General features: G+C 44.4%; 1 protein-coding gene across 2 annotated transcripts in view; it reads left to right on the forward strand.

The window, feature by feature from the left end:
- Positions 1-27,618, forward strand: part of PARM1 (prostate androgen-regulated mucin-like protein 1) — a 108,784-nt gene that overhangs the window by 63,119 nt on the left and 18,047 nt on the right. For both annotated transcript variants that reach the window (XM_060113393.1, XM_060113383.1), the window contains exon 2: positions 11,470-12,174. In XM_060113393.1, the coding sequence (XP_059969376.1) occupies positions 11,470-12,174 (705 nt within the window). The remainder of the gene's footprint in view (positions 1-11,469; positions 12,175-27,618) is intronic.

The raw sequence follows: 27,618 nt of genomic DNA on the forward strand, positions 1-27,618 counted from the left end.
TAGTCAAGCAACAGTGTCGGCCTTATATGGATTATGTATTTAATCGTCTCAATAACTCTATGAATGGAAGTACTGTTGTTATCCTAAGTTGGCCAATGAGGAGATAATAATTAAGAGACTTGCCCAAGGTCATGCAGCAAATAAGTGGTCTGGCTAATAGCTTTAACTATAACAGGCAGCTATCTAGCAAGATGGTTAAGAAGACAGGTTATTGAGATAGACTACCTTCTAGAGTTTGAATCCAAGTTGTACTACTTTCTAGTTATATATCCTGGGAAGTTATTTAACCTCGTTCTGCCTCAGTTTGCTCACTTGTCAAATGGGGATAATAATAATAATTATCCTAGGTTTATTGTAAAGATTAAGTGACCTAATTCTTGAAAAGTATTACAGGATTTGGCTTTTAATAAGCATTGGAAAAGTGTTAACTAAGAAGCTATGAAGCAAGCAGCTTCATTTATAATAACCCTAAAGTGGAAATAGCCTACCTGTGCACCATTGGTAAAATGGATTAATAAATTGTGGTATATTCATGCAATTGAATGCTATCCAGCAATGAGAAATGATGAGTTATTAAAATACACAACAACATAAGAGAGTCTCACAGTGAGTGAGTCTCATAATCCAGACATGAAAGAGTACACACCATATGACTCCATTGATTTGAAGTTCAAAAACAGGCAAAGCTAATCTGTAGTGATGAAAGTCAGAATGAGTTTCCTTCAGAGGATTATGTCTGTGAGAAGGTACGAGGGAACTTTCCGGGGTGCTGGAAAAGTTCTATATCTTTTTTTTTCTTTATTTTTTTATACAGCAGGTTCTTATTAGTCACCCATTTTATACACATCAGTGTATACATGTCAATCCTCAAAGTTCTCTATCTTGATCTGAGTCGTGGTTATGCAGGTATATACACATGTAAAAATTCATTGATTCATTGATTTGTGCACGTAAGATGTATGCATTTTTTTTAAAGATGTTAGTAGCTCGATTCAATGGACATTTGAACTTTTTTTTTTTAGAAGATGTGGGGGTAGGAGTTTATTAATTTTATTTTATTTATTTTTGCTGTGTTGGGTCTTCGTTTCTGTGCGAGGGCTATCTCTAGTTGTGGCAAGTGGGGGCCACTCTTCATCGCGGTCCGCGGGCCTCTCACTATCACGGCCTCTCTTGTTGCGGAGCACAGGCTCCAGACGCGCAGGCTCAGTAGTGTGGCTCACGGGCCTAGTTGCTCCGTGGCATGCGGGATCCTCCCAGACCAGGGCGCGAACCCGCGTCCCCTGCATTAGTAGGCAGATTCTCAACCACTGCACCACCAGGGAAGCCCGATGTATGCATTTTATTGTATATAAGTTATACTTCTATCTTAAAAGGACACAAAAATTTAAAAAAGAAGCTAGGAAGCATAACCATAACCATTCATGCTGACTGACACCTTTGCAGAAAACCCTCAGAAGAAAATGTTGGCAGGAAGGGAAAGGAGGCCCACGAATATCATGCGTCATTCCTCTTCTCTCAGAAAGCCCCCGCGGCCCTCTCCTGCAGCGCAGGAAATCTCCTCTGTATCATATTCCCAGTCTTGGAGATGTGTTTGCACTGGAGCCATCCCTGCCCTCTTGCCTGACTCCTAGGTGATCAGTGGTAGACTTGGTGGTGAGGCAAACAGGAATACAACATCTCTCTGCATTTCATGGGTGTTATCCTGTTTGTAGTCAAATTGCCTACAGATTCACCAGTCAGAATGCCAGGATGCATCAGGCTGGGAATGCCCCCAAGAACTGTCCTGCCAAAGGCAGATTTCTATGGAGCTGACCACCTAAAGAGCTCCGGCTCTTCATGGAACAAGAAGGCATGGATGGTGCACCCACTAAGCTGGAGACAAAGTGAGGCAAGAAATGGACAAGGGCATTTAGGCTGACAAGGCAGTGGGGCTGAGAAGGCACCAGGGTTGCCTCAGCCCTTTGGGCAATTCTCAGCTTCAAAAAGATCCTCTGAAGGAAACGGTTCAGAATCAAAGCAGACTGATACTATGGACTTTCTTAAGTTCTGGTACTTTCCAGGGCTTCAGAGTATAAGAAATGACTTGATTGTGATTTGGGCCTGTGGGAGGTGGAGCGTAAGGAAGGGGTGTGACCTTCGACCAGGCAAGAGACTGCTGCATTTTATGACACCCGAACACAAAGCCTTTTTTTTCTCCTTTTCAACCGGATCAGTCTCCATCCTGGGTTCAGGTGGTCCCAGGCCCGGCTTTGGCCTGCGCTGCCCCAGCACTGCCCTGGTCCCCTTAGTCTCCAGTCACCAGAGGGATCCCCCTCTTCCGAAGGCTGCAGGCCTCTAGATGGAGCACAGGCTGTGAATCTGTAACAGTTACACATCCTCATTGTGGGCCTTTGTGTACACTCTTGCCCTGGATCCCATACACGTTAGGACTGGGCCCACTGCAAAACCTAACACTGGCTCAGAAGATCCCCTACAACCTGAAGGAGGCGTTAGGTCATCTTCTTCTCCCATCTCACTACCTATGGCTTATGCCCATATCCACCTTAACCTCAAAGCAGCCGAAGAGAAGGTACTCACCCTCCCTACGTCCTCTTTCTCTTCGCTGCCCCACCCAGAGAAGCCCCAGTGTGGTTCCTCCAGAATTTCGGGTATCTGCTGGCATCCTTGCTCAGCAAAGCCTCCTCCGGAGGCCGGCCACCACAGTCAGCCTCCAACTTAAAGATAATGAGTTTGGGTGGGGGGGGGGGCATCTGACTGACAAAGACAGATGCTGCTTCTGGCGAAAAGAAAAAAAATGGTGTATTTCCTTTCCCCAGGAAGCACAACATTCTTCACAAATGTTATTTTCTCATTAGCACTCACAGCCTCCACAGGGAGCCTGATGATATCATGAGTCCTGATTTCACCCATAGAGAAATTGAGCCGTACACCAGTTCTGCCCGTTCTGATTCGATGGCTGGAAAACAGAAGGCCTTTTCCTCTTTTTGGACTAGAATTAGATCTCATTTCCATCAACAAAACACTCCGGAGGATGTGGCTTTTCTGCTTTGAACAAGTGTCTTCTTAAACACAGTTTGATGGCTTCGGGGCATGCACATTCTGTCTAGACCTATGAGGGCTTTCAAATGCCATATGGTTGGACCAGACTCTGATTAGTAATGGGTTTGCAGATGTTAGATGAACCTTCTGGAGTGCCCTTAGCAGCCCAACCAAATGCAACATGGGGAATTTTGGTAAGTGTGAGGGTCCCAAACAGTGGCTTCACTCAACCTAAACAACATTAAGACCTAGCTTTTATGTTCAAGTATACATATCATTTTAAGATTATTTTGTACTCTCTCCCTCTCTTAAATACTTGCTGAAGTTTAGTCCATTCAGTGCAGGGATGGTAAGGCCCGCCTGTGTTTAGGCCGATTGATTGATGGCCAGCATTTCAATAGCTGGTGACTCTAGTCTATATCATGCACAGAGAGAAGAAATCCCTGCAGTCTCCAAAGTGGAAACAAGTGAGCAAAAAGAGCAGAAGTGTGTGTAGAGACTGGTCCAAAATATCCTATTAGCTGGTAGTTTTTATGGAACGTACAGACATATCAAAGGGAAGATGCATTTCTGCCATCATGACCCAGCATATAAGCCAGAGAATATTTCTGTTTTTCAAAGGGTAGAAAAATCCATGTTTTTACTGAATGAATATTTAGGGAGCACTTTCTCTGTGCCAGGCACTAAGACACAAACAATAAGCTGCAGTCCCTGTTATTAGGGCTCTCAGCCTGATAGGAGACAAGCATGGGGAGAAATGGCTCAGGATAATGTGTGCTACGATTAGTGCTGTGGCCACACAGAGAAGAAGGGCTCTTTCAAGTTGGTGAATCTTCACAGGGGAGGTGAGGTTCCAGAGTTCTCAGAACTGGGCTGGGGAGAGGGGAGCCAGGGTGGGAAAAACAGCAGATGCAAATGCAGGGAGGGAGACAACAGATAGCTCAGGAATGCATGCTGATTCAGGTTGCTAGAACCGCAAGACTCATGAAGGATGGGGTTGGGAAGTCATAAAAGGTGCTATGTGCTGAACCAAGGAGTTCAGAATTTATCCTGAGGCCATTATGGAGCCTGCAGCAGGATAAATGGGAATAAAAGCGTTCACATGGTTGGGTAATTTTTTTAAAGCCCACTCTATTGGCCCACACTAGAGAATGTATTATCGGAGACAGAGGAAAACTGGTGCTTGATTACTTTACAAACATGGGGCCCAGACTTCCAAAACACCCTTGCATTTCCCAGTACAATACAGTGGAATGGTTGTAAGGTTAGCCTGGAGCCCCACAGTTTCAGGTTCAAGCTTCAGCTGTTCAAGGTACTAGCTGTGTGACCTTAGGGAAGTTACTTAACTTTTCTGATCTTCTGTTTTGTCATCTGTGAAACCAAGATAACAATAGATATTACTATTGAATGAGATGATGCATAGAAAGTGGTCAGCACCGTGCCCTTCATAGAGTCCTCAGCTCATTCTCTCATTCATATATAGGTATATATTTGCATCCCAACTATGGATCAGACAATGAGGATATGTGGTGAGCAAATCCACTACAGTCCCCGCTCCATGTGAATCTTAGAGTCTACAGGGGGAGGCATGCATTAAACAAAGCTTCCCACAGGCGATTACCTAGCTACGTGCCAATTTCAGTGCTATGAAGTTAAGATACAAGGTGCTCTGAGCACATAAAGGGTTGAGGCTGGAGGAAAGGGGTGGATTTAGCAAAAGAATCAGCAAAGGCCCTTAAGCTAACACTGGAAAGATGAATAGGAGTAACTCAGGCAGGCGTAAGAGGGAGAGCTGTTGAGGCAGAAGGACTAGAGTACAATAAAAAGCTGGTTTGTTCTGGGATCTGGTGGGGAGCAAGGCTGAAGAGGCAACACTAGGCTTGGATCACAAAGAGCCTTCTAGGCCTCCGTGGGGAGTGAAGTTTTATCCTCTGTGCAGGCTTCCTTTCCTCCCCTCCACCCTCAAAGGGGAGTGACATGGTCCAGTTGGCCTTGACTGTTAGCAGTTCCTTAGCGTGCAGACCTTCAGCAGCTGTCGGGCCTCTGCGACGCAGGCCTGGCATGATCCCCCGAGACCGCAGGCCAAGGCACCACTCGGGCTGACTTGGCCGCCCAGGAGAGCGCTTGACTGTGTTTTGATCGAATTTCACCGAATTTGCCAAAGCTTTGTCACATGTTTTCCCAGGCACTTGACAAGCCAAGGGCAGGAGAGGACATGCTGTGGGGGATTAGGGGGAGAGAACAGGTGAGCAACACAGGTAATCAGGCCATCTGGGACTCTGGCACTGACCCAGTTTGCTGCTCACAAAACCCAGGAAGAAGTGACAGTTCGGGGCACTCATTGTCCACCGGCTGCCAATGTTGCAGACCTATCTTCCTGACACCCAGTTGGGCAGGAGGCAGGAGCACATGCACAGAACGCAGACTCTCCACCCTGGAATATCCTGTAACTCCCCTCAGCACTGGGAGAACTCGCCTACCTGTCCCAGCCATCAGCCCCCAAATTTCTCTTCCTAACAAGGCAAGAAACCCGGGCTCAAGCCAGACCTGGTTTTTTTCACATATCAAAGGATAGTACACATGGAAACAAATAGTTTTCTATCCACCTAAGAATCTGCTTTTCTTCTGAGCAACAATCTGTCAGCCATTCTTGCAACATAAAAGCTTTAACTTGACCAAACTTCAGGAAAGACTTCTATTTGTAAATTTACAAGGAGGAATTTCAGATTAAGTTGGCCCTTATAACCCTAGATCTCTCATTTGGGCCAAGTCTGAGAGATTTCCTTCTTTGAGTCACTCCATTTCAGGCACATGAGCCTGTCACTGCCTGGGCAGGGACACCATGTCTGGTAAAGTCACCTCTAATTTAGGGGTTAATGGGTTCAATTTCTTTATTCTATTTACTCTGCCATTTTCTCAAGGAAATATTAGAACTAATTCTTTTCTTCAGAAAGTAGCTCTACTTCGGGTGGGAAGGTGTATGGGGCACTACATTATTTTGGGGGGGGTTGTTTATTTTTACTTTTAATGACTTTTTTGAAGTATAGTTGATTTACAATATTGTGTTAGTTTCAGGTGTACAGCTAAGTGATTCAGTTATACATATACCTATTCTTTTTCAGATGCGTTTCCCTTATAGGTTATTACAAAATGTTGAGTATAGTTCCCTGTGCTATACAGTAGGTCCTTGGTGGTGCATTATTTCAACTTCTTTAGCTGTGAAGTCTCACATGGGCTCCTCCTTTCTTATTCTATAATGGTGGTTGCTAAAGTACGTTCTACCGGCCTTTTTGAGGCTGGGCACAGTGTGCTGGTGGGGAATTCTAACTCTGACCTTGTCTCTACATGATTCGTTCCAGGCAACACTGCCCAGCTTCTTCTCTTAGATGTGTAAGGTCAGTTATACCACTTCCCCTCCCCGTGTCTGTTCCCTCATTTATCAAATGAGGGGCTGTAATCATGCATCACTTAGACCCTCTCTAGCTCTAAAAAATTTTTTGAAATCCTGGGATACATCCTTAGCTGTTTGACTTAATCAATTTGGTAGTCCTATGGAAACACAGGTCCTAGCTATGATAAAGCAGAAATGATATTTCCTCAGGCTATCTCAGTGATTCTCAATGTTGAAGCCAATGGGATGGCATTTGGAGATGGAGCTTTTGGGAAGTAATTAGGGTTAGATGAGGGCGGGGCCCACATCATGAGATTAGTGTTCTTATTAGAAGAGGCACCAGAGGGCTTTCTTCATCACCCCCTCCCCCAACACATACCAAGGAAAGGCCATGTGAGGTCACAGCTAGAAGGTTGCCACTTACAAGCCAGGAACAGAGAGCTCTCACAAGAACCTGAATTGGCCCACACCTTGATCGGACTTCTCAGCCTCCAGACTGTGAGAAGCAAATTTCTATTGTTAAAGCCAACTAGTCTGTGGTACTTTGTTCTGGCAGCCTGAGCCAACTAGAACAGCAAGCATTCTCTAGTATAGTCATGGCTCCTGAGCCTTGGATATCTTCATGGTGCCTGAGCTTTGGATATCTTCATGAAGAAAGTCATGGTGCCTGAGCCTTGGATATCTTCATGGCGCCTGAGCCTTGGATATCTTCATGAAGACCAACCCTCATGTACTCAGAGCAATATGGAATGTATCATCAAACAGGCAAAGCAGAGGCTTTTAATGCCTTGTTCAAGGGAAGATGAGCAGCGTTGTCCCACAATTTCTATGCATTGTTGTTTGTTAGGAGTCGGAATTATCTGAACGAGACTGCAAAGTACTTTAAACAAGTACTAAATAGGTAGCTACGGGAATGACCACCTCAGTCCTCTTTGGAAGCAGGAAGGGTAGGAGTTATAAAAGTATACAAGTCAGAATTAAACAAGAAAATGGATGTCTCCAGCCACAAAACTAATTCTTACAGCATGTCATTTTCAGCACTATAATGATTTCCATAGTACAGCTTTTAGCTCCACTGGAAATGACAAGACAGGTGTCGCCCTGAATATCATACACTTTAATGGCATCTTGTGTAGTCTCATCCTTTCAGAACCAACTCAAATGTCATCTCTTCTGTGACTTTTCTAAATGTCATTTGAAAATGACTTTGTATATTTTTGCATTCCACAGTCCCCATACAATATTTATTCATCTTTCCTTGGGGCTCCCATTACAACTTGCTTGTAATTCCATAAGGTGCTTATCACATCATATTACAGAAAGTTGTGTGTCCTTTCTGTCCTGTTAGATGGTGAACTCTTTGAGGGTAAGGCCATGGACATAGAAGTTACTCAATAAAAGCTTGAATGAATAAATGAAGTCTTGCTCCTTTGCATATGACTCATTCTTCATTCATCCCAGAATTCCAAAGACTCTGACTCAGCTGCCAGACTAAGGCTCTCTCTACCTCCATCTGCCCACCTATTATATGGTACTATAAACAGTAGTTAAACATTGTCTTTTTTTTTTTTTTTTTTGGCCTCAGAATCTTTAATGAGTTATGAGAGCTACCAGGATGCAAAGCCAGTATGCTCTAAGGTCACATATGAAGATTTGATGTTTTCATAATATTTGTCCCAACTATTGTTTTGTCCATATTTCAAAGACCTCTTGACCTGTATTCATCCTGAAATTGTTGACACTTCACAGCTGCCAAAAGTCAACCACAGAAACATGGACTATTATGTGGCCTAATTTGGGAGGTGTGCCCCCAGTTTACTAGGAGAGTAACTTTCCTGTAGTTTACGGTCTTGACCAACACCTTTAAATAAAATTAAACCAGTAAGTTTGGCAGGGGTCAGGTGAAAGCCCATCAGAAATGAACACGCAACATTGCTAAAATGATAAGCCACTGGAAAATACAGTCAGTACACAGAGAACTTTTCAGGATCCCATGGGTGGATGGAAACTGTTGCTTTATACACAGATATCATGAATTAGCTAACAAAAGTCCCTCTGTCGTGATACTTACTGATTAAAATGTAACTTCCTCTCAGAAAAAAAAAAATTAAACCAATCATTTTGATAACAATCCAAGCGTTAAATTCAGTTAAATATTGAGAAAACTCTGTTTTCAGGTTAAATTCTATAGCACAATTTTCCATCAGCTACTGAGTGTGTCATGCAGCTGAATGAAGAAGTGAGCAGATCTTATCCCAAATGCTTACATCCCTCTGCAGTCCTCTTTTCTCCCTTCCTCTGTGCTAAAATCTGGCCCATTTTTTTTCCCTTATGAATCTTGATCATGTTTGGCTGTTACCTATATGCTACCCCCCAGGAAATCTCCTCAGAGTTTGGAGAGTTAAATAGTTGAAGACCTAACAAGACATCAGGCATCAGTGCATGTTGTGGTGGAAGGACAGAGGTTGACACTTTAAGCAAGTTTCCTGCCTTCAAATAACACCAGGTAGGCAGCCAGCCCCCAGGCAGCTATGATGGATGTGGCCATACTAAGTGATGTGTAGAAGGGAGTAGAGAAATACTGGGGTATTGTTTTAAATAAAGTTCTTAGGTTAATTCATTTTTCCACCCTCCCTCTTTACCTCCCTCCTTATCTCCCTTACTCTCTCCTTTCCTCTCTCCTTCCTTCCTCCCTCCCTCCCTCTCTTCCTTCCTTCCTTCCCCCCTTCCTTCCTCCTTTCCTCAAGTACTTATTGAGCAATTATGATGACCTAGGCACGCTTCTAGGCTTGGAGGAAACAGCAATGAATAAGACCAGGTCCCTGTACCCTCATGGAGCTTACATTCTGGTAGAAGAGAGGTAAAATAGGCAAATAAATAATATGTAGTTTCAAGAAGAAACTATTTTATTTATTTTATGAAAAATAAAAATGAGCAAAGGGTGCGACAGTTCCTCAAAAAATTAAACATAAAATTACTATATGAACCACCAATTCCACTTTTGAGTATATAGACCCCAAACAATTGAAAGCATGGTCTCAAACAGATATTTGTGCACTCATATTCAGAGCAGCATAATTCACAATAGCCAAAAGGTGGAAGAAACCCAAGTGGCCATCAGTGGATGAATGGATAAACAAAATGTGGTGTATACATACAATGGAATATTATTTCACCTTAGAAAGGAAGGAAATTCTGGCATGTGCTATAACATGGATGAACCTTGACAATATTTTGCTAATAAGTGAAATAAGTCAGAAACAAAAGGACAAATATTGTATGATTCTATTTATATGAGGTACCTAAAGCAGTCAAATTCGTAGAGATATAAAGTAGAATAGTGGTTTCCAGGAGCTGGGGAAAGGGAAGAATAGAGAGTTATTGTTTAATGGGTACAGGATTTCAGTTTGGGAAGATGAAAAAGTTCTGGAGATGGATGGTGGTGATGGTTGAACAATAGTGAAAATGTACTTAGGGCCAATGAACTGTACACTTAAAAATGGTTAAAATGTTATGTATATTTTAACAATAAAAAATCAAAAAATCTTTTAAAAAATAAGCAAGGGGAAGGAGTAGGAGTGACTTTGGTTAGGACTGTCTGGGGAAGGCTCCTCTGAGGAGGAGCTGACATTTGAGTAGAGGTCAACTAGAATGATGAGGAGAACATGGGATGATGACATAGGGGAGTAGTTTTGGATTTTGTTCTAAGCACAACCTTGGGAAGGTTTCGGTCAGTGAATCTGATTTGCCACTTTAAAATATTATACCGGCTGCCATGTGAAAAGTAGACTGAAAGGAAGAAATCTGGAAGCTAGAAGACCAATTAAGAGACTGTGGCAGTTGTCTAGACAAGTGACTGGTGGCTCAGGTGATGTTGAGACAATAAGGGAGGTGATGAGCAGAGATTGGACCTTTTTAAGGTAGAGTCATCATGATTTGCTGATGGATTGGATGGAGGAGGGGCAGTGAGGGAAAGAGATGCATTAAGGATGATATCTGGGCTTTTAACTGAGTAACTGATAGGTCTTGCCATCCACTGAGATGGAAATGACTAGAGGAAAAGCTAGTTGGGGAATGGCAAGCGCTGTGGAGAGGCAATCAAGAGATGTGTTACATAAAAAGTGAAATCATAAACTCAGGGTCTAGCAGAGTGCTAGTACATAGAAGCCATTTATTATATTAAATACTTGAATGAATAAATGGATGAAAAAATGAATGAATGAAACTGAATGGGTAAACGGAGGTAAGGAGGAATGAAGAAAGGAAACTAACTCTAAATTTTACAAAATATGAAAGAGAATATTTGGCGAAATGACATGATGGTAAAGACACCGGTCTAGAATTTGGGAGAACTAGGTTCGAGTCTAAGAAAGTATTTCCAAACTTCAGATTCCTTCTTCCTCTCAGCTTTTCATTTGGGACCTCCCCCTTTACTCCTCCACAGGAAATCTGCTCACAGCTTTATTCACCACGGTGGACAAGCCCATAACCCTTGCATCCCTGTGCAAGGTCGCGGAGCTCACAACCGTAACAGGGAGCAACCAATCAGTGAGCTCCTACGGCAAGGAACAGCCAATCAATGAGCTCCTCTGACAGGGACGAGCCAATCAGTGAGTGGTTGGCTTTGCACTCACCAACCATGCCATCCCCACACCCATCACATAGGCTGGGCATCCCCGCAAGCGTTGTGCAGCAGCTCCCTCGACCGTCCAGACCATTTCTCATAAAATCAGTTCCGCAGAGTGTCTCGGTTTTTAAGGGCATGGTTTTCAGCAAGCAGAAGACAAGGTTAGTTCATGCTGTGTACTGGCTGGACTTGTGTTGACTGATCCACTAATTGCTCCTGCAGAGCCTCAGGCTGGTTCCTACTGATAGTCACCAAGGGAGGAGAGAGCAACAGTGGGAAGAAAATATTTTTAAAGTCACCTTCACAATTACAGAGGCACAGTGTAAAATGAGAGAGACGTGAAAATACTGTAAAACGGCCTCGCCGCGCAGGTTTTCACACATTAACCACCTTTGTACTGGCTCTTCTACAGGACTGAGGCTACAGAGCGCGTCTGCATCAACCCTCTCCCCTGTTTCTCTTCCGGCAAAGAGCAGCCCACCTACAGCCTTCTGGACCAGCTCTCCGCAAAGCCCTTCCGCTTCCCCTACCGGTGGAACACCCAGCAACTCGGTCCTCCCAGATACAGCATCGGCCCGGACATCTCCATCCGCCAAGAACGTCTCCACAGAGCCCAGAGAAGAGGAACCCGCCAGCCCAGCCTCCAACTGGGAGGGCACAGACACAGACGCCTCACCAACAAGCGGTGGGATCCACTTAACACCCACGCTCGAGGAACACACTTCAGACACTCCCGAGGCCAGGGTGCCAGCTACAGGGTCGCAGCCCCCCGTTGAGTCTCCCACACTCACCTCCCCTCAAGCGCCAGCCTCATCACCTTCACCCCCTTCAACCTCACCACCAGAGGAGGTTCCCTCTGCCTCTGTGAGCACCAGCCATAACTCCGCTGAGACCAGCGCCAAGCCCACAGGAGCTCTAACCACATCAGAGCCCCCAGCAGAGGAGCACAGCTCTGGCCACATAGCCACTTCACATGCCCCCGCCGAGCCAGTGCCCACCGAGACCACGGCCCAAGCAACTGTGCCCCCCAGAGTGACCTGTATGCTGATAGACACAGAGACCACCACTGCCCCCGCCGGGGTGGTCATGCAGGAAGTGGAGCATGCGCTAAGTTCAGGTGAGTCTCTGGCTAGAGCACGTGGTCTTGATGACACTGGGGTGCTAAGAATGCCCTTCAGTTAACCAAACACAGTGGATTAAGTTTGAATTTTGGAGTGCAACACCTAGCTGAATTGTAATTCCTAAGAATTTCCACAAGTGCAGACTTTACTTTTAGTCTCTTAATAATTTCCCCATGATAGTTCATTAATTGTGGCCAATCTTTATAATTTGTCTTCACGTACGTCTTCATGTATGTAAACCAACGAGACTGGTTAAACAAAGGCTTTGGGTTGAGCTTCCTAGGTTTCAGTTCTGGCTTCTGACCTTGGGCAAATTACTTCATCAGGGTGTCCTTATTTTTCCTCATCTGTAAAATAGGGATAAAGAAAGCTGTATCATACATGGTTCTTGTGGAGATTAAATGAAATGACATATAAAGTGCTTAGAGTAGTTCCTGGCAGAGAGTAAGTACTCAGGAAATGTCAGTTGTTATTATGATTTTGCTCGATGTATTAATGCGTGTTTACCTCATGGAAACAGTCAAAGAAAGTAGGGCGGGGGGTGGAGAGAATGTGCTTATTCTTTAGAGTCACTGATATATATCATGGGAAAGACAACAACTTTTGTGGAATGTCACGTTTGTTTTTATTCTCCCAGAAGCCCTGTAAAGTTAGTATTATTTTTATCTTGATTTTGCAGTCTTGGAAATTATGATAGAGAGAGATTTAGGGTCTTTTCTGAGGTCACATCCATCTGACATTGAGGTGAAGTCTGGAAACTTTAGGGCATTGGGCAGGAAAAGGCCTTAGTAGGAACATTTGGCCTCTTGATTAAGAAACAGTGAGGTGAGGGCTTCCCTGGTGGCGCAATGGTTGCGAGTCCGCCTGCCGATGCAGGGGACATGGGTTCGTGCCCCGGTTGGGGAGGATCCCACATGCTGTGGAGCGGCTGGGCCCGTGAGCCATGGCCGCTGAGCCTGCGCGTCCAGAGCCTGTGCTCCGCAATGGGAGAGGCCACAACAGTGAGAGGCCCGCGTACCGCAAAAAAAAAAAAAGAAAGAAAGAAACAGTGAGAGCAGCCAGCAGGTGAAGGGGAAAATGGAGCTTTAGGCCCTCGCCTGAGTCATCTTGCCAGGGGCCATGGACTCAGAGGGGAGCATTTGGGACTGAGCCACACAGCACCAGCTGGGGTCAAAGAAATGGCTGTGACTGAGGAGAAATTAACATCTGTTAACAAATAATTGATAAACAACCATTATGAACGGAAACTCTGGTAAGCAGTGGAGGTGGGGAGAAACAGAGCTCAGATTAACAAGACATAACTCCTCGTGGAAGAGCTCACAGTTTACTAAGGGAGAAGGTCCCAAAGAATTGCAAATTCTTATTTCAAAGGCCCAGTGTGTATCAGTGAGAGTCCCAACAAGAGAGACAGATGCAATCAAACTGGGATAAAGGAATGAATTACAAAGGTACAGCTGGTGTATAAGAAAACCACAGGGGATCATAATTGCAGAGCTGTCATGAGTCAGACCTAGGAGGAGAGAACAGTAACCAGAACCCAGAAGGAGGGTCTTGTAGAATAGACCACCTTGGGAGGAGTAGGGACTCTTGGGGGAGGGACACAACTAACTCAAGGTTAACCTCTGGAAGTGAAGGGAATCTATACTCTGCCCTCCCTCTCCCCCCCTACTCTGATATGCAGCCTGAAGCCAAGGACAAGGAAGCCCGTTGTGGTGCATACAGTTCAGCCTCCTGGAGGGCAAGTCAGAGAGCAAAGTGGAGAAAGGTGGAGAGTGGATCTGGGGAGGCAAAAGGAGGGAATCGGGCACTCGCAGTCCAAACATAGCTTTCTCTGCGTAGCCCCGTCCCCAATTAGCGCCCTGTTTTGCGCCTCCGGCCAGTACTTAGCACGCTGTGTTTAGATGTGTACTTTCTGTCTTTACTTTCTGCCACATCCCCACTTTCTGTCTGATACTTTCCATGCTGCCAGCATGCAGGGAATATCTCAAGAATGGACGCGGTACCTGGAGGAGAGTTAAGTGTTGACTCAGTGTCCTCAGGTCTGTCCCTAACAAAGGTGCCATCCAAGAACAGGCTTGAGGCAGTGGCCCCATCTCTTCCCTTTCCTAGTTCAGACCTCACCACCACCTGCACTACTTTTTTCAGTTTTCTAACTGGTTTCCCTTCCTCCAGCCTCTGCCCCCTCCAGGTTACCGTAGACATGGTGGATCAATATACTGAGCACAAATTCTGAGCTTGGCATGCAAGAGACTCCCTAATATGGCATAACCTACTACTCTTTCCAAGTCCCTCAGTTTCATGGGCTAGATTATCCAAGACAGCCCTGTTCCACTGTTCTGGCTTGTGTTTTAGACCATGTGTCTTGATTTCCTCAACTCAAAGCCAGCAGGGCTAAGAGACACAAAATTAGTGACAGAGCTGGGTCATGAACCAGAACTTTATAGTTCTAGGGAATATGGCCCCCAGTAAGAACTCCAGGGTAAATGAATGAAGGAAAGGTTGATTGACTTGAGAGGAAGATGTGACAGGTCAGAGGGAGATCACTGAGTATGGCCAGTGTACATTTCATAGACCCAAGGGGATTCATCCCTTATGATCTATTAAATCGAAGAATATTTATTGTGCATCCACCAGGTCCCAGTGTTTGATGCAAAGAAGTATTAATAAGCGTAAGACCTGTCCTCTGAGATTTTACAGTTTAAGTAAAAAGAAAGGACACAAGTAACTCTTAACACCACTCAGTTTCTGATCTGAGAATGAACCAAAGTGGGTGGGAGGATCTTTGAGCAGATGTGATACAATCTATTCATTTCAAGGGTGAAGAAATTGCATCCCAGAAGTTTGGAGTGACTCACCCAAGGTTACACTGCCCAGTCAGTGGTAAAGCTGGGCCCAGAGCCCAAATCCTTTAAACCACCATTGGGTCTTCTTTAAGCACCGGCATTGCCACACTGCTCCACCATCAGCCCAGCAGACTAGGCAGCACCCTGTGACACTGTGCTCATAGGTGACTATCTGCAGATGTTTTTGTTTTAGAGACTCTTGTGCTGCCTTAATAGTGGCAGTAATCATACTGCACTTTTGTTGAGCATATTGTCTTATTCTGTATGAGTTCACATAGCATATTTCTATAATCCAAGGACTTATCCATTCAGCAAATATCCAGACGTAGTCACCAATAAATAATTCAAAAACAAGGTAAATGTTACGGGAGTTAGATTTGACTGGCGAGATTAGGGAAGGTTTCATGATAGAGGGAGCACATGAACTGAGTTGTAGGAGATGAAGGGAATTGCGGCCCGAGGAGAAGACAGGACAGGGGAGATTCAGGCACCTGTGTGCTGCACATACCTGGGTGCAGAATCCAGCCCGCAGTTGCAAGCACGGAAATTGCTCTGGTCGGGGTATCTGGTACCCTCCACACTGCCAGCTCTGAGGGTTAATTCTTAGTCCTGGCATACCCGACCTAGCAGCAGCATTTGACACGGATGGTCACTGCCCTCATTTTGTTCTTCTTTTCTTTTTTTTTTTTTTTTTTAAACCCCACATTTGTTTATTTATTTATTTTTTTTTTTTTGGCTGTGTTGGCTCTTCGTTTCTGTGCAAGGGCTTTCTCTAGTTGTGGCAAGTGGAGGCCACTCTTCATCGCAGTGGGCGGGCCTCTCACTATCACGGCCTCTCTTGTTATGGAGCACAGGCTCCGGACGCACAGGCTCAGTAGTTGTGGCTCACGGGCCCAGTCGCTCCGTGGCATGTGGGATCCTCCCAGACCAGGGCTCGAACCCGTGTCCCCTGCATTAGTAGGCAGATTCTCAACCACTGCACCACCAGGGAAGCCCTGCCCTCATTTTGAAGCACTGTTTCCACTTGACCTCCAGGACAGTCTCTCTTGGTTCGTCACACTGCTCCTTCTCAGTGTCTGTCGCCTTACTTCACCCCCTCACCTTCCTACACTGGAGCACCCCAGGGCCCACACTGTCTTCCTCTCCCCCAGCTCTCCACACGCACGCTCTCCTCTTCTCCCCACACTCACTCCTGAGATGACCTCATCACGTCTCGTGACTTAAAATGCCATCCACATGCTGATAGCCCGGAGATGTAAAATTCTATCCCTGTTTTGTTTCATTGAACTAAAGACATGTCGACACCCAGCTGTCAGCTAACTCATGGTCTCCACTTGGGTGGCTCTTAGGCATTTCAGATGTCATAGGGGTCAGATGAATTACTGATTTCCTCACACCTCCGTCCAGTCCTCCCTCAGAAACTGTGGGATAATCCTAGACTCCTTTCATCTCTCATATACACTGCATCTGGTCCCTCAGAACCCAATTTCCTCTCACCCCTCGGTCCTCTCTCACATGTGGGACTTTAATACCCCTGTAACTGATCTCACTACTCACCGCACCCTTGCCGGAGAGACCCTTTTCAAAACCCAGGACAGATCCTGTCCCTCCTCAGCTCTAACACTCCATTTGCTTGCCCTTCTGAATCAGAGCAAAAGCTCAAGTCTGTGTCATGCCTGCGGTGCTCAGCACCCTCGGAACCCGCCCTGCCGCAATGCTCTCACCTGCTTCCACTTTCACCAGCAAACACATTGCAATCTTACCGCTTCTTGAACAGACCGCAGACACTCTTGCCCCAGGGCCTTTACACTTACCATTCCCTCTGCCTGAAACACTTTCCTGCTGGGTCTTCAGTGGCTCGCTCCTTTTCATCAGGAAGGACTTTGTTCAGCTGTCATCTCCTCAGGAGCCTTTCCTCATACCCCTCTCTGAAACAGTAATCGCATCACCATGGATCCCTTTATCCTGCTTTACTTTCGTTGTAATCACTTAAACCTTTCTGACATTCTCTCATTTATTTGGTGAGTCGGTGTCTGCTTTCTGCCACTAGACTGTCAGCTCCATGAAAGCAAGGACGTTGCTCACGAACGGGAAGATGTAGGTTACATCCCCAACCCCTGAGACAGAGCCCGACACACGGTAGACTTGAAAGAACACTTGCTGGATAAATGTATGAAAGAGGCAATCAGCCAGTACCAGGGAAGCTATTTAATCTCTCTGGGCCTTGGTCTTCTCACCAATAAAGTGGGATAAGGGTAGTCTCCAAATGATGGGGTTATTAAAAAGTTTAGTTGAGATAAGAAACTAAATATCCCTGTAACTGATCTCACCACTCACCACACCCTCACCGGAGAGACCCGGTGAGGGTCTATGTACAGCATAATGGCTGTTGAGCAATGACTCTGTTGATGTCTATGCTTGTTATTTTACTATTATTTACCGCTATCATCGGCATCATCATTATTGTTATTATTTTGCTATTGTGATTGCTGTTATCATTGTTACTGTGTTTATCATAATGAAGACTGCCCATCATCTTCAACAAACTCTTACTGAGCTTTCACTGTGAGTCAGGTATCTGGCTAGACAGTGGGGATTTGGCCATGAATGAGACAGTCACCACCCTTGTGGAGTTTACAGTGTCGTGTGTACACAGCATGGCAAGTAGCCTGTGGATCCCAGGCTGGATCCCAGGATGTGTGGAAGAGGACATTGCAGAAGAAGCCAGAAGGAAGATTTCAGGACAAGTGTTAGAGGACCCTGAGTAATAGGATGAGACAACTTACTTTACTTGACAAGCCATTGATAGTCACCAAAGGCTTCTGATCAGAGGCAGAACGTGTTCAGAATTATACTTAAGAATATTCAACTGGCAGGAATACATGGACGTAAACTGCAGGGAGTTCAGGACTGGTAACACGTAGACCGGTTTATACCTGGTTTCCAGTTGGCCATTGTCACTGACAGACCATGTCATTTAGCTACTCTGACTTTAAGCTCTCTTCACTATAAACTGAACACAAGAGAGACAATCTTCCAGGGGTTTTGTTGTTGTTGTTGGCTTATCATACCACAAAAATTGTTTATTAGAATTATCCAAGGCAGAAGGAATGAGATTCACATTCATATGAGGCTTACTGAGAATATACATGTTCTAAGAACTGGGCTCGTGACTCACACAGGTAGCCCTCCATCTAATCTTCAGAATATTCCAGCAAGGTGAGCTGGATGGCGTATCTCTGCTGTAGGTGACAAAACAGGCACAGAGAGGTTTAGTGACTTAAGTCCTCCCTTGAGTGACCAGGCCAGGATTCAAATTCAGTTCTCCTGAGTGACCCTAAGTCAGGTCTTCCTTCCACTGTACCCGTTATAGCTGAATTCGTAGAAATGAAAAGTTGGGAAGGACCTACGGCCTCCAGACCTGCTGTGGACATGAGCCACATGGGATGTTGTCAAACGCCCAGGGCTGCCAGCTGGGCCTGAGGGGTGGAGCTTCCCGATGCGACGAGAAGCAGGTGGTAGCCACAGCCATCCAAGAGCAGCTGTGCAGAAGAGACGAGTTTTCATTTTCATTTTTCAGTTTTTGTTTTGCTTTTAAAGGAAAAGAGAGAGAGATGTGATGAGTTAAATATGGATCGTCTGGGTTATTAAATCAGCGCTCTTCAAGGGCAGAAGCTATGACTACAGTATGTTTGTGACGTCCTGAACTGAACTGAATGGTGCCGTGTGAATGCTTAAAGGATGAACTGATACTGCACACCAAATTATACTCGAACCGTCCCCAATTCCTACATATGCAAACTTTAAAATTATAGTCACTCGGCTTGTTGCAGACCGGGTATTCTCTTTTGTCTGTAAAATCCAAGTGGCCCCTGGTCTTATACTGTCCTATGCTTTCCATTACAAAGAGGAGGACTCATAATTGTGAAAATGGGTGAAGGCCTTTGAACTTTAATTTGCTAGTCTGACTCCAGATTTATTCAGTATGAAGTGTGCTAATAAATACCCTGAAAGAAAGGACACCAGGCAGGCACAGATATCTAATCCTCTCTGCATCCATACCTGCAAGGGACTTTCAGCTGTCAAAACACCTCCTTATTCCAGACCAACTCTTAGGATAGATATAGATTTGAAAAATGAATTAACTCCTAGAAAAGGGGGAAGAATCATTTTTAAAGTATACATAGAAAGATTTTAGGAATAAAAAATATATATATGTATTGTAAGTAATACAATAGTAAGTTAATGACCATTATATTTTGATGATATATTCAAAATATATTAAAGGGGGAAATGAGGATTTAACAAAAAAACGTAAAAGAACATTAAACGTTTATTGATCATATTCTTCCAGATTGCCCAAAATATATCCGAAAGCAATAATCCTAAAAAATATTGTATCTATCCTAGACTCAGTTTTACAAATATTAAATCATGACATGCCCAGGCGTGGCCTCTAACAGTGAATGGTTCCAACATCTTTTAGTCCAATCCTCCTTCCCTCTCTGTGTTTTTTCCATCACTGAGAGCTGTTGGTTTGCACTCTTAGTAGGTCCCAAATTCACCCACTTCTCTTCACTCTTGTTCTCATGTCAAAGCTCCCATATCCCACCACATCTCTCTTTTCCCCTCGTGCTGGCTCCTGTCTTTGGTCCACATGGACTGCAAGGCTGATAAGCGTATGGATTATAAATCCTCACTCACATTTTTTCTTTTGTGCCCAATTCTTTAAACTTAAACTAAACCTCTAAGCTTGCTTACACCAACTAAACTCCCATGAGGAGCTCCAACGGTCAGATAATATTTCAGGTAAAAAATAATTCTAACTTCTTGTCTCTACTACTTTTATTTCTCCTTTGGTTTACTTTTACTGCCTAAATCTTAATCTGGTTTTAAAATATTTCCAAAATATCCTTTGAAAAATATATGGCAAGGTAATAAAATCAGCTAGTTACCACTGGTATTGTTATCTAGTAGCAATGCAACTCCATCAGATACTTTGTCTCACCTTTCATTACATTTAGAGAGTTTGTCTCCATGGAACACTTTCTTTTTTTCCTGCTTCAAATATTTTCACTAGTCACATATGACTAAAGTGATTTTGGAAATACTTCACTGAGAAGTGGAATTTAGCTTGTAAGCACAGCTGCTGATATCATAAATGAATCTATGGCTTTTTGGCTCACTGGGAAAACTGGTTGGAATATTCCCGATTCCATATCCAGACTGAACTTACTGTAATCTTCTGACTCAGAAGAGCATGTCTTTTTTGTTCAAAACAATAACAGGAAAGTGAGACCAGATCAGCACTAACCCATTGTCTTCCTCAGAAAAAGTTCTAGAACTTCCCCCCTTAAGTGGGTTGAGTCAGGAGTATTGCATGAGGAGAACACATAATGGATACTAAGTTGATATTGTCCTCAGTATGCCTTGTCCTCCGGCCCTGGGAAAGAAAATTATCGGCCAGTAAGAGACAGAGTTTTATTTAACAGTATCTTGCTTTTATCATCAGACCCACAGGCCTTCAGGGATAGAACACAGGCTCAAAATTCAAGGTGAACTTAGGTTAAAGTCATAAAATCTCAGTAAGTCCATGAAGTGGGCCATCAAAAACACTTTGCCATATTTCTGTTTGGTGGAATTATGGGGTCATTTCAAAGCCAGGCTCTAGGAGGGTAAGAATGTTACTTGTAGTACGAACTTTGGCATCAGACTGCCTGGTTCAGATCTCACCAATGCCATTTACTAGATGGATGACCTGGCAAGTTTATTCATCAGTGAGTGTCACATTTTCGTCATCTGTAAAATGAGGGTAATAATAGTACTATAATTGCCTTATAGGATTCTTTTTAGAATTAAATGAGACAAGTATATAAAGAGTCCCTTACATAGTTAGCACTAAATAAATGTTGGCTGCTCTTATTATTACAGTTGGGTCCCTAATTCTCAGTGTGGTTACCAACAAGAATTTGACTCTTCTAGACTTTGGGTTTTTTTAACTTGAAAAAATAAAATGTTGGTGACAACACTTCAAGACTCCCAAAAGGATTATTACTGTAAGTATTAGGTAATCAAGATCCATTTTAGCACCTGCCTATAACACAATACAGAAAAGGATAATACAAAAAGTGTGAAAGAGAAAAGTAACTATGTTCACATTGGAAATAGTAGCACTTTCATGAAACTTGGAAAATCCAAAGATACGGGTTAAAGAGTGCATACAACTAGAGATTTCTAGCTGGGAGAAAATAAATCATGGAGGAGGGAGGATACAAAAGCTGAGCTTACAGGATTTTGCCGAGGCTCCACTTGCACCTGAGGGTGGGGGATTAAGAGCTGGAAGTTTTGCCTTCTTCCCCTAACTGGCATCAAAGTTTGGAAATTATTTTCTTTCCAAAGTTTTTAACTCTAAAACCTTGGGATCCTGAGTCTGGGATTAAAGCTTGGTAAAATACAGTCTCCAAAAGCAGGTTCCTACCTTGCCTAGGTGATTAATTACATGGAGGCAAAGCTAAATTAACTAATGGTTCTGCAGAGATCCCCGAGTCCTTGGGCTGCAGGAATTATAGTGTCACTGCCCTTTGTCAAGATGTTGAGACAGGTGACCTGAAACTGACTCTCTGCTCCCCAGCGAGAGTCATTTTTCCATGACAAAAAAATGATAAACTTGCACACTGCAAGTTTATCATTGCAAACAGGGTTAGGACTCTGTCTTGGGCCCTAAGAAGTTCCTCCCTTCCTTCTTGCCGTGTCCTTGGAACCAAGAAAATGCCAGCATGGAAGGCCTTACTTGCCAAGGCTGATAAGCCTCAAAGGGGCCTGAGCCTTCACCTGCAGGCTAGATGAGTCTCAAAAAGGGCATATACGAATTTTTCTGGTTTATTTTCCCCTTCAGTATTGTTTTATCTGTGGTCATGTCTCATTTTCATCACTGGAATACTGAAGAGATAGAGGAAATACTAAAGAGAACAACCAAAACACCTTCTTTTTCTGTCTTCGTGGAGGTAAATGGCACCTGCGATACATAATTCTCCCCTCTCTGTGGGGAAATTTGCAAAGGGATGACTTCAGAGTTGAGATCCCCAACTTGGCCCCTTAAGTTGAAAGTCAGAGGCTACAAAAGGCTGACTTCTCAGCCTACACATACCTCCTCCTTCCCACTGCCATACAGCTAGTTGTCCCCAACTGGAAAACCCCCAGGTTTTCAGGGTTTCCAGTATCTTTTTGATACTCTCAAGGCTAATTGCATTAAAGATACTCCGATAGCAGAGAGATGTCAGGATTTCTTTTCCTCTTTCTGATTTGACTCCTGAATAGAAATATCTTTGTCCTTCAGTCAAAGGATTTGATGACCTAACATGATACTGCTCACCCACTCACACTATAGATCAGAATTTTCACAAGAGGAGGAGACTTCTCCTCATCCAGGACAAACAGTAGAGGGGATTCTCTAACCTTTTTTTTTAATTATTCCCCAGAAATCTCTCCAACACTGTCCCTCCATCCCTCAAGAGGTCTAGGGTAGGTCTGACTCAGAGCTGAGATCCCCACTCATGCCAAGGTGTGGTTCTTTCAGCCCAGAACAGGTTATAATTCATCCCAGGCTGAATTACATTTATTATATAAGGTAATTTTGAAAGAGTTATTATAGGCTTATAAAGCCAGGCACTGTGAATCTGCCCTGCAGGAAAGAATGAGCAGCAGAGACTGACACGAAGCATGTTTAGGGACAATCATCAGGGCTTAGTTAGCGTCATGGTCTTAGAAATACAGTCTCTGTTCATTGCACTGCTACCCCGGGGGTTGGGTAAGTCAGGACAGCTGTCCCTTCTGTGCCACATTTCCCCTGTTTTGGCCTCCACCAAGAAGCAGTATTCATGAAGCTTCCACATTCCCTAAAGTAGTGACAGGTGTTGACACTGGCCCTGATGACCCCGACTCTCTGCCCTCCATTCTTCGTGGCCTCCTCCAGGGGATCTGAGGGCTGTGATCTACCCCCAATCCAGCATCTCACCCCGAGTTTCTTTGTGAATATTTGGTTCGTGGGAGCAGTGTTCCCAAAAGTATGATTTAAGTCCCTACACAGGTAGTATGCAAGAGGATGAACCTTTTTTCATTCTAATAAATCTATGCTTTTGTTTCAATATGAATTTTTAAAAAAACTAAAATAGCACATCAAACTCATGATTTCACAGCTATCATTGCTTAGGGTGTGGCTATATGTAGTCAGTATCTAAAGAAAATAATTTAAAGACAGATATTAAGAAAATAATAGTATCAGTGATGTGGACATGGCAAAAATCATGAGAGTGATATAGAGATGTTTGAATTTTGAAAACATTGTCGTGACATAGAGGATGAGGTCTTGTCTTTGTTTATTGCCTCAGCTATCAGTGCCTTAAGGCTTTTACTTGGGATAAGACCAAGAGGTAGAAAATATAAAAGAAGGCAAACCAGGAATTCAAAGGTATCTAGTCCCAGCTCTGCCACTGATGCAGTCTGATCTCAACCAAATCTCTTAATTTCTTTGTTATCATCTGTAAAATGAAGGGGTTAGAGGCAATCAACCTTCTTAATTTCCTTTCAACAGTAAAATTACATTATTCCATTGGTCATGATCAGGCTGGAAGCAAAACTTGAGCTTGAGATCTGCAATCATTTCGAATACTAGGGTTGGCTCAGATCTTTTCTGGATTCAAGTTTCTTCCTGGCTTCGGAGTTTTTATGGGTAAGAGATGCCCAGAGACTGAGACTTTTGTAATGCACTTCATGATGGACAAAGCATTTTAAATACACTGCTTAATTTGTAAAAGCACTCTGAGAGGAAGCAAGTGATTCATCAAAGTTGGGCACGTAGTAAACAATAAACATCAGTTGTGTGAATGATTGAACGAATTCTCACTTTACAGGTAGAGATAGGGACACAAATGAGGCCATAGAGGCGCGAAGGAGTAAAGCGACTTGCCCAAGACTATTCAGCTAGTGCATGTATAAAGCCAGTCTTCACGCCAGGTCTTCTGGTCACAGAAAGTAGAGAAGCATATGTTTGGGGAATCCAGCCTCAGAGGTTGAATCCCATTTCTGCATACTAACCAGTTGAATAGATTTTTGTTAACTGCTTTTGCTAAACTCCTAAGTGGAGATACCTACCTGACTCTGCCTAGCTCAGTGCCTGGCACAGGGAACTGCAGTAAAGGACGGCTACTGAGACTTCTATGACCACGATTGTTTTTCTTAATGCTTTTATTACTGTTCTTGGCACAATACTAGAGATGTCCCCTGAGAAATGTTGTTGAGCCAAGACTGAATTCAGTCTTTAAGGAGAGTCTGTTAATAGCATACAGATGTAGGGGTCACCCCTGTTTCGGGAAGAATTCTTACTCCCCGTGGGCTCCTTTTGGTCTGGAGAGCACTGAATGAGAGGAATGCTCCCTGACGTGATGTTGATGGGAAGCTGCTGTGTGGCCATCAGCTTGTCAGGATGCTATAGGGAAAGGGGATGAGGGGCACTGTTTGCTATTCTTAGAAACCCAGCCTAGTTTATATTACAGGTGTCAAAGGAGAGCTGGGGTTGGGCGACCTAAACAGGTAGTTATAAAAAATCCCAGGTGGGGGCTTCCCTGGTGGCGCAGTGGTTGAGAGTCCGCCTGCCGATGCAGGGGACACGGGTTCGTGCCCCGGTTGGGGTGGATCCCACATGCTGTGGAGCGGCTGGGCCCGTGAGCCATGGCTGCTGAGCCTGCGCGTCCGGAGTCTGTGCTCCGCAATGGGAGAGGCCACAACAGTGAGAGGCCTGCGTACCGCAAAAAAAAAAAAAAAAAAATTCCAGGTGGGAACGAGGCTTCATTTGTGTTGGGAAAGATTGTGATTGTAAGTGAAGTAAGGAAATTTTAAAACCATGGTAACCAGGAACTGTGCCGACTTGTGTGCCCCGTTTGGCATTGGTTACAAACCTGTGCTCCCTGCATCCTTAAAGTACAGCTGATGTGCCTGCAGGAGAGAGAAATGAAGAGAAAAGAAACACACACTTGCTTGGGTGAATGCAAATCTTTTATTATCTCAACAGAGATTTGTGTTTCTAGTATACATTTTTAACTATATGCTACCCAAGTAGGTAAAATGCTTTTAGATAAAAGTAAAGCCAGTCCCCAAACCAGGGCTTCTGATGACAGGAAGTGGAAAAGTATAGATGTTAGGGATCCTGCCCAAAGTTTAAATCCCAAGTCTGCCCACTGACCAATCCTGCAAACTAACTAGCTTTTAAAAAATAGTATAAACATGAAGTAAAAGATTCCAATTGTGGTCATATTTGACTAATTTTAATAAAGTTTACCTCTGCCACTGTGTGAAGAAATGATTAAGCAGTACTTTAATGATTTAAAGATTTGAGGGGATGGGGCAGCAGAGAGGAGGACTAACATGGAGACAAACTTGGATTGTGCTGATTAAAAACAGTTCTGGGGACTTCCCTGGTGGCGCAGTGGTTGAGAGTCCGCCTGCTGATGCAGGGGACGCAGGTTCATGCCCCAGTCCGGGAAGATCCCACATGCCGTGGAGCGGCTGGGCCCGTGAGCCATGGCCGCTGAGCCTGTGCGTCCAGAGCCTGTGCTCCACCACGGGAGAGGCCACACCATTGAGAAGCCCGTGTACCGCAAAAAAAAAGAAAAAACAGTTCTGTATCATATTTGCATGCAAGCTGTATGCCTTATAAAGGAGTTTCAATTTTGCATCATAACTACTTATAAAGTTCAATTTAACAATAGCTACACTTTCAGAAGAATCAGTTATTTTATTTTTTTTTCTTTTTAATGTCCTTTATTTTTTAATTTCTTTTAACACCTTTACTGGAGTATAATTGCTTTACAATGGTGTGTTAGTTTTTCCAGTATAACAAAGTGAATCAGCTATACATATACATATATCCCCATATCCCCTGCCTCTTGCATCTCCCTCCCACCCTCCCTATCCCAGCCCTCTAGGTGGTCACAAAGCACCCAGCTGATCTCCCTGTGCTATGCAGCTACTTCCCACTAGCTATCTATTTTACATTTGGTAGTGTATATATATATCCATGTCACTCTCTCACTTCGTCCCAGCTTACCCTTCCCCCCAACCCGTGTCCTCAAGTCCATTCTCTACATCTGTGTCTTTATTATTCCTGCCCTGTCCCTAGGTTCTTCATAACCTTTTTTTTCTTTTTTAGATTCCATATACATGTGTTAGGATATGGCATTTGTTTTTCTCTTTCTGACTTACTTCACTCTGTATGACAGTCTCTAGGTCCATCCAGGTCTCTACAAATGGCCCAATTTCATTCTTTTTATGGCTGAGTAATATTCCATTGTATATATGTACCTCCATCTAGCTGGTTCTTGCCTAAAAATTTCATTGCTGTCTGTCCAAGTTCAGCCCATCCTTTAGAGAACATCTTCATTCCCACCTCTTCCCTACTCTGGCTTTTTTTTTGTGTGTGTGGTACACGGGCCTCTCACTGCTGTGGCCGCTCCCATTGCGGAGCACAGGCTCCGGACGTGCAGGCTCAGCGGCCATGGCTCACGGGCCCAGCCGCTCCACGGCATGTGGGATCTTCCCGGACCGGGGCACGAACCCGTGTCCCCTGCATCGGCAGGCGGACTCTCAACCACTGCGCCACCAGGGAAGCCCCCTACTCTGGCTTTTATAGACACACATCCTCCCCCAAGTTAGAGGCAGAAATACAGAGTTTGGTACCACCCACCTCCCACCTTAAGTACCCACCTATCTGTCCATTCAATGCTACACTCCCCTGTGTGGTCCCCAGGCCTAACTCTTGTCTCCGCCACTGGGTAGTGAAACCTCAGAGCCCTGCCTGTTGCTTCTCTCCACCTGCACCATCCTAGCTCAAAAGGAGCCCGGGGAGCTCAGTCAGGAGAGGCTTGTGATATTGATTTGAGGTCAAAGGGAGATAAGCTTAGTTTCCTCTGGTGTGGGATAGAGTGGGAGGAAAAACAGGAGTAAAATCAAAGCAGCACTCAAGGCCAGAAGTCAAAGCGACCTTCCATAATGGTAAAATTAGGATCCACTTAGGTGACAGTATTCAAAAATGGAGACTTTCATTTTCACTTTTTCTCCCCCATATCACAGCCTACATGCACATGCATGCGTGCACACGCCAACAGACACATGCCCCAAAGCAAATCACAGTCCCCATGTATCCTGTGCTATTACATATGCTGCGAGGTAAGCTTTAGGTGACACTCCCAGCAGTGTTTTGGACCACAACACACGCTAGAAACCAATGACATGGCCCTTCTTAGGTGGCTGTACTGACTGTTTTCTGCTCCTAACTAGTCCTTCTCCCAGTTAACCAGAATCATTGAGCTTTGACCCACCTTCACCAGCACCCATATGAGGACCCAAAACCCCACATGGCCCCAAGTTGGGCCCTGATTCCTGGACAGTCAGCAGAAGGCAGACGGGATGTGCCAGAGTGGCGGGTTTTATCTGCAAGTGGACTCGGTTCTAACACTAGGGTCCAGGCGGCCGGAGAGCCCAGCAGGTAATAGCATGGGCTCTGGGTCCTTAGTTTCTCTGTGCCTCAGTTTCCTCATCTGTAAA

This window comes from Mesoplodon densirostris, chromosome 1, assembly GCF_025265405.1.
Source record: "Mesoplodon densirostris isolate mMesDen1 chromosome 1, mMesDen1 primary haplotype, whole genome shotgun sequence".
NCBI lineage: Eukaryota > Metazoa > Chordata > Mammalia > Artiodactyla > Ziphiidae > Mesoplodon > Mesoplodon densirostris.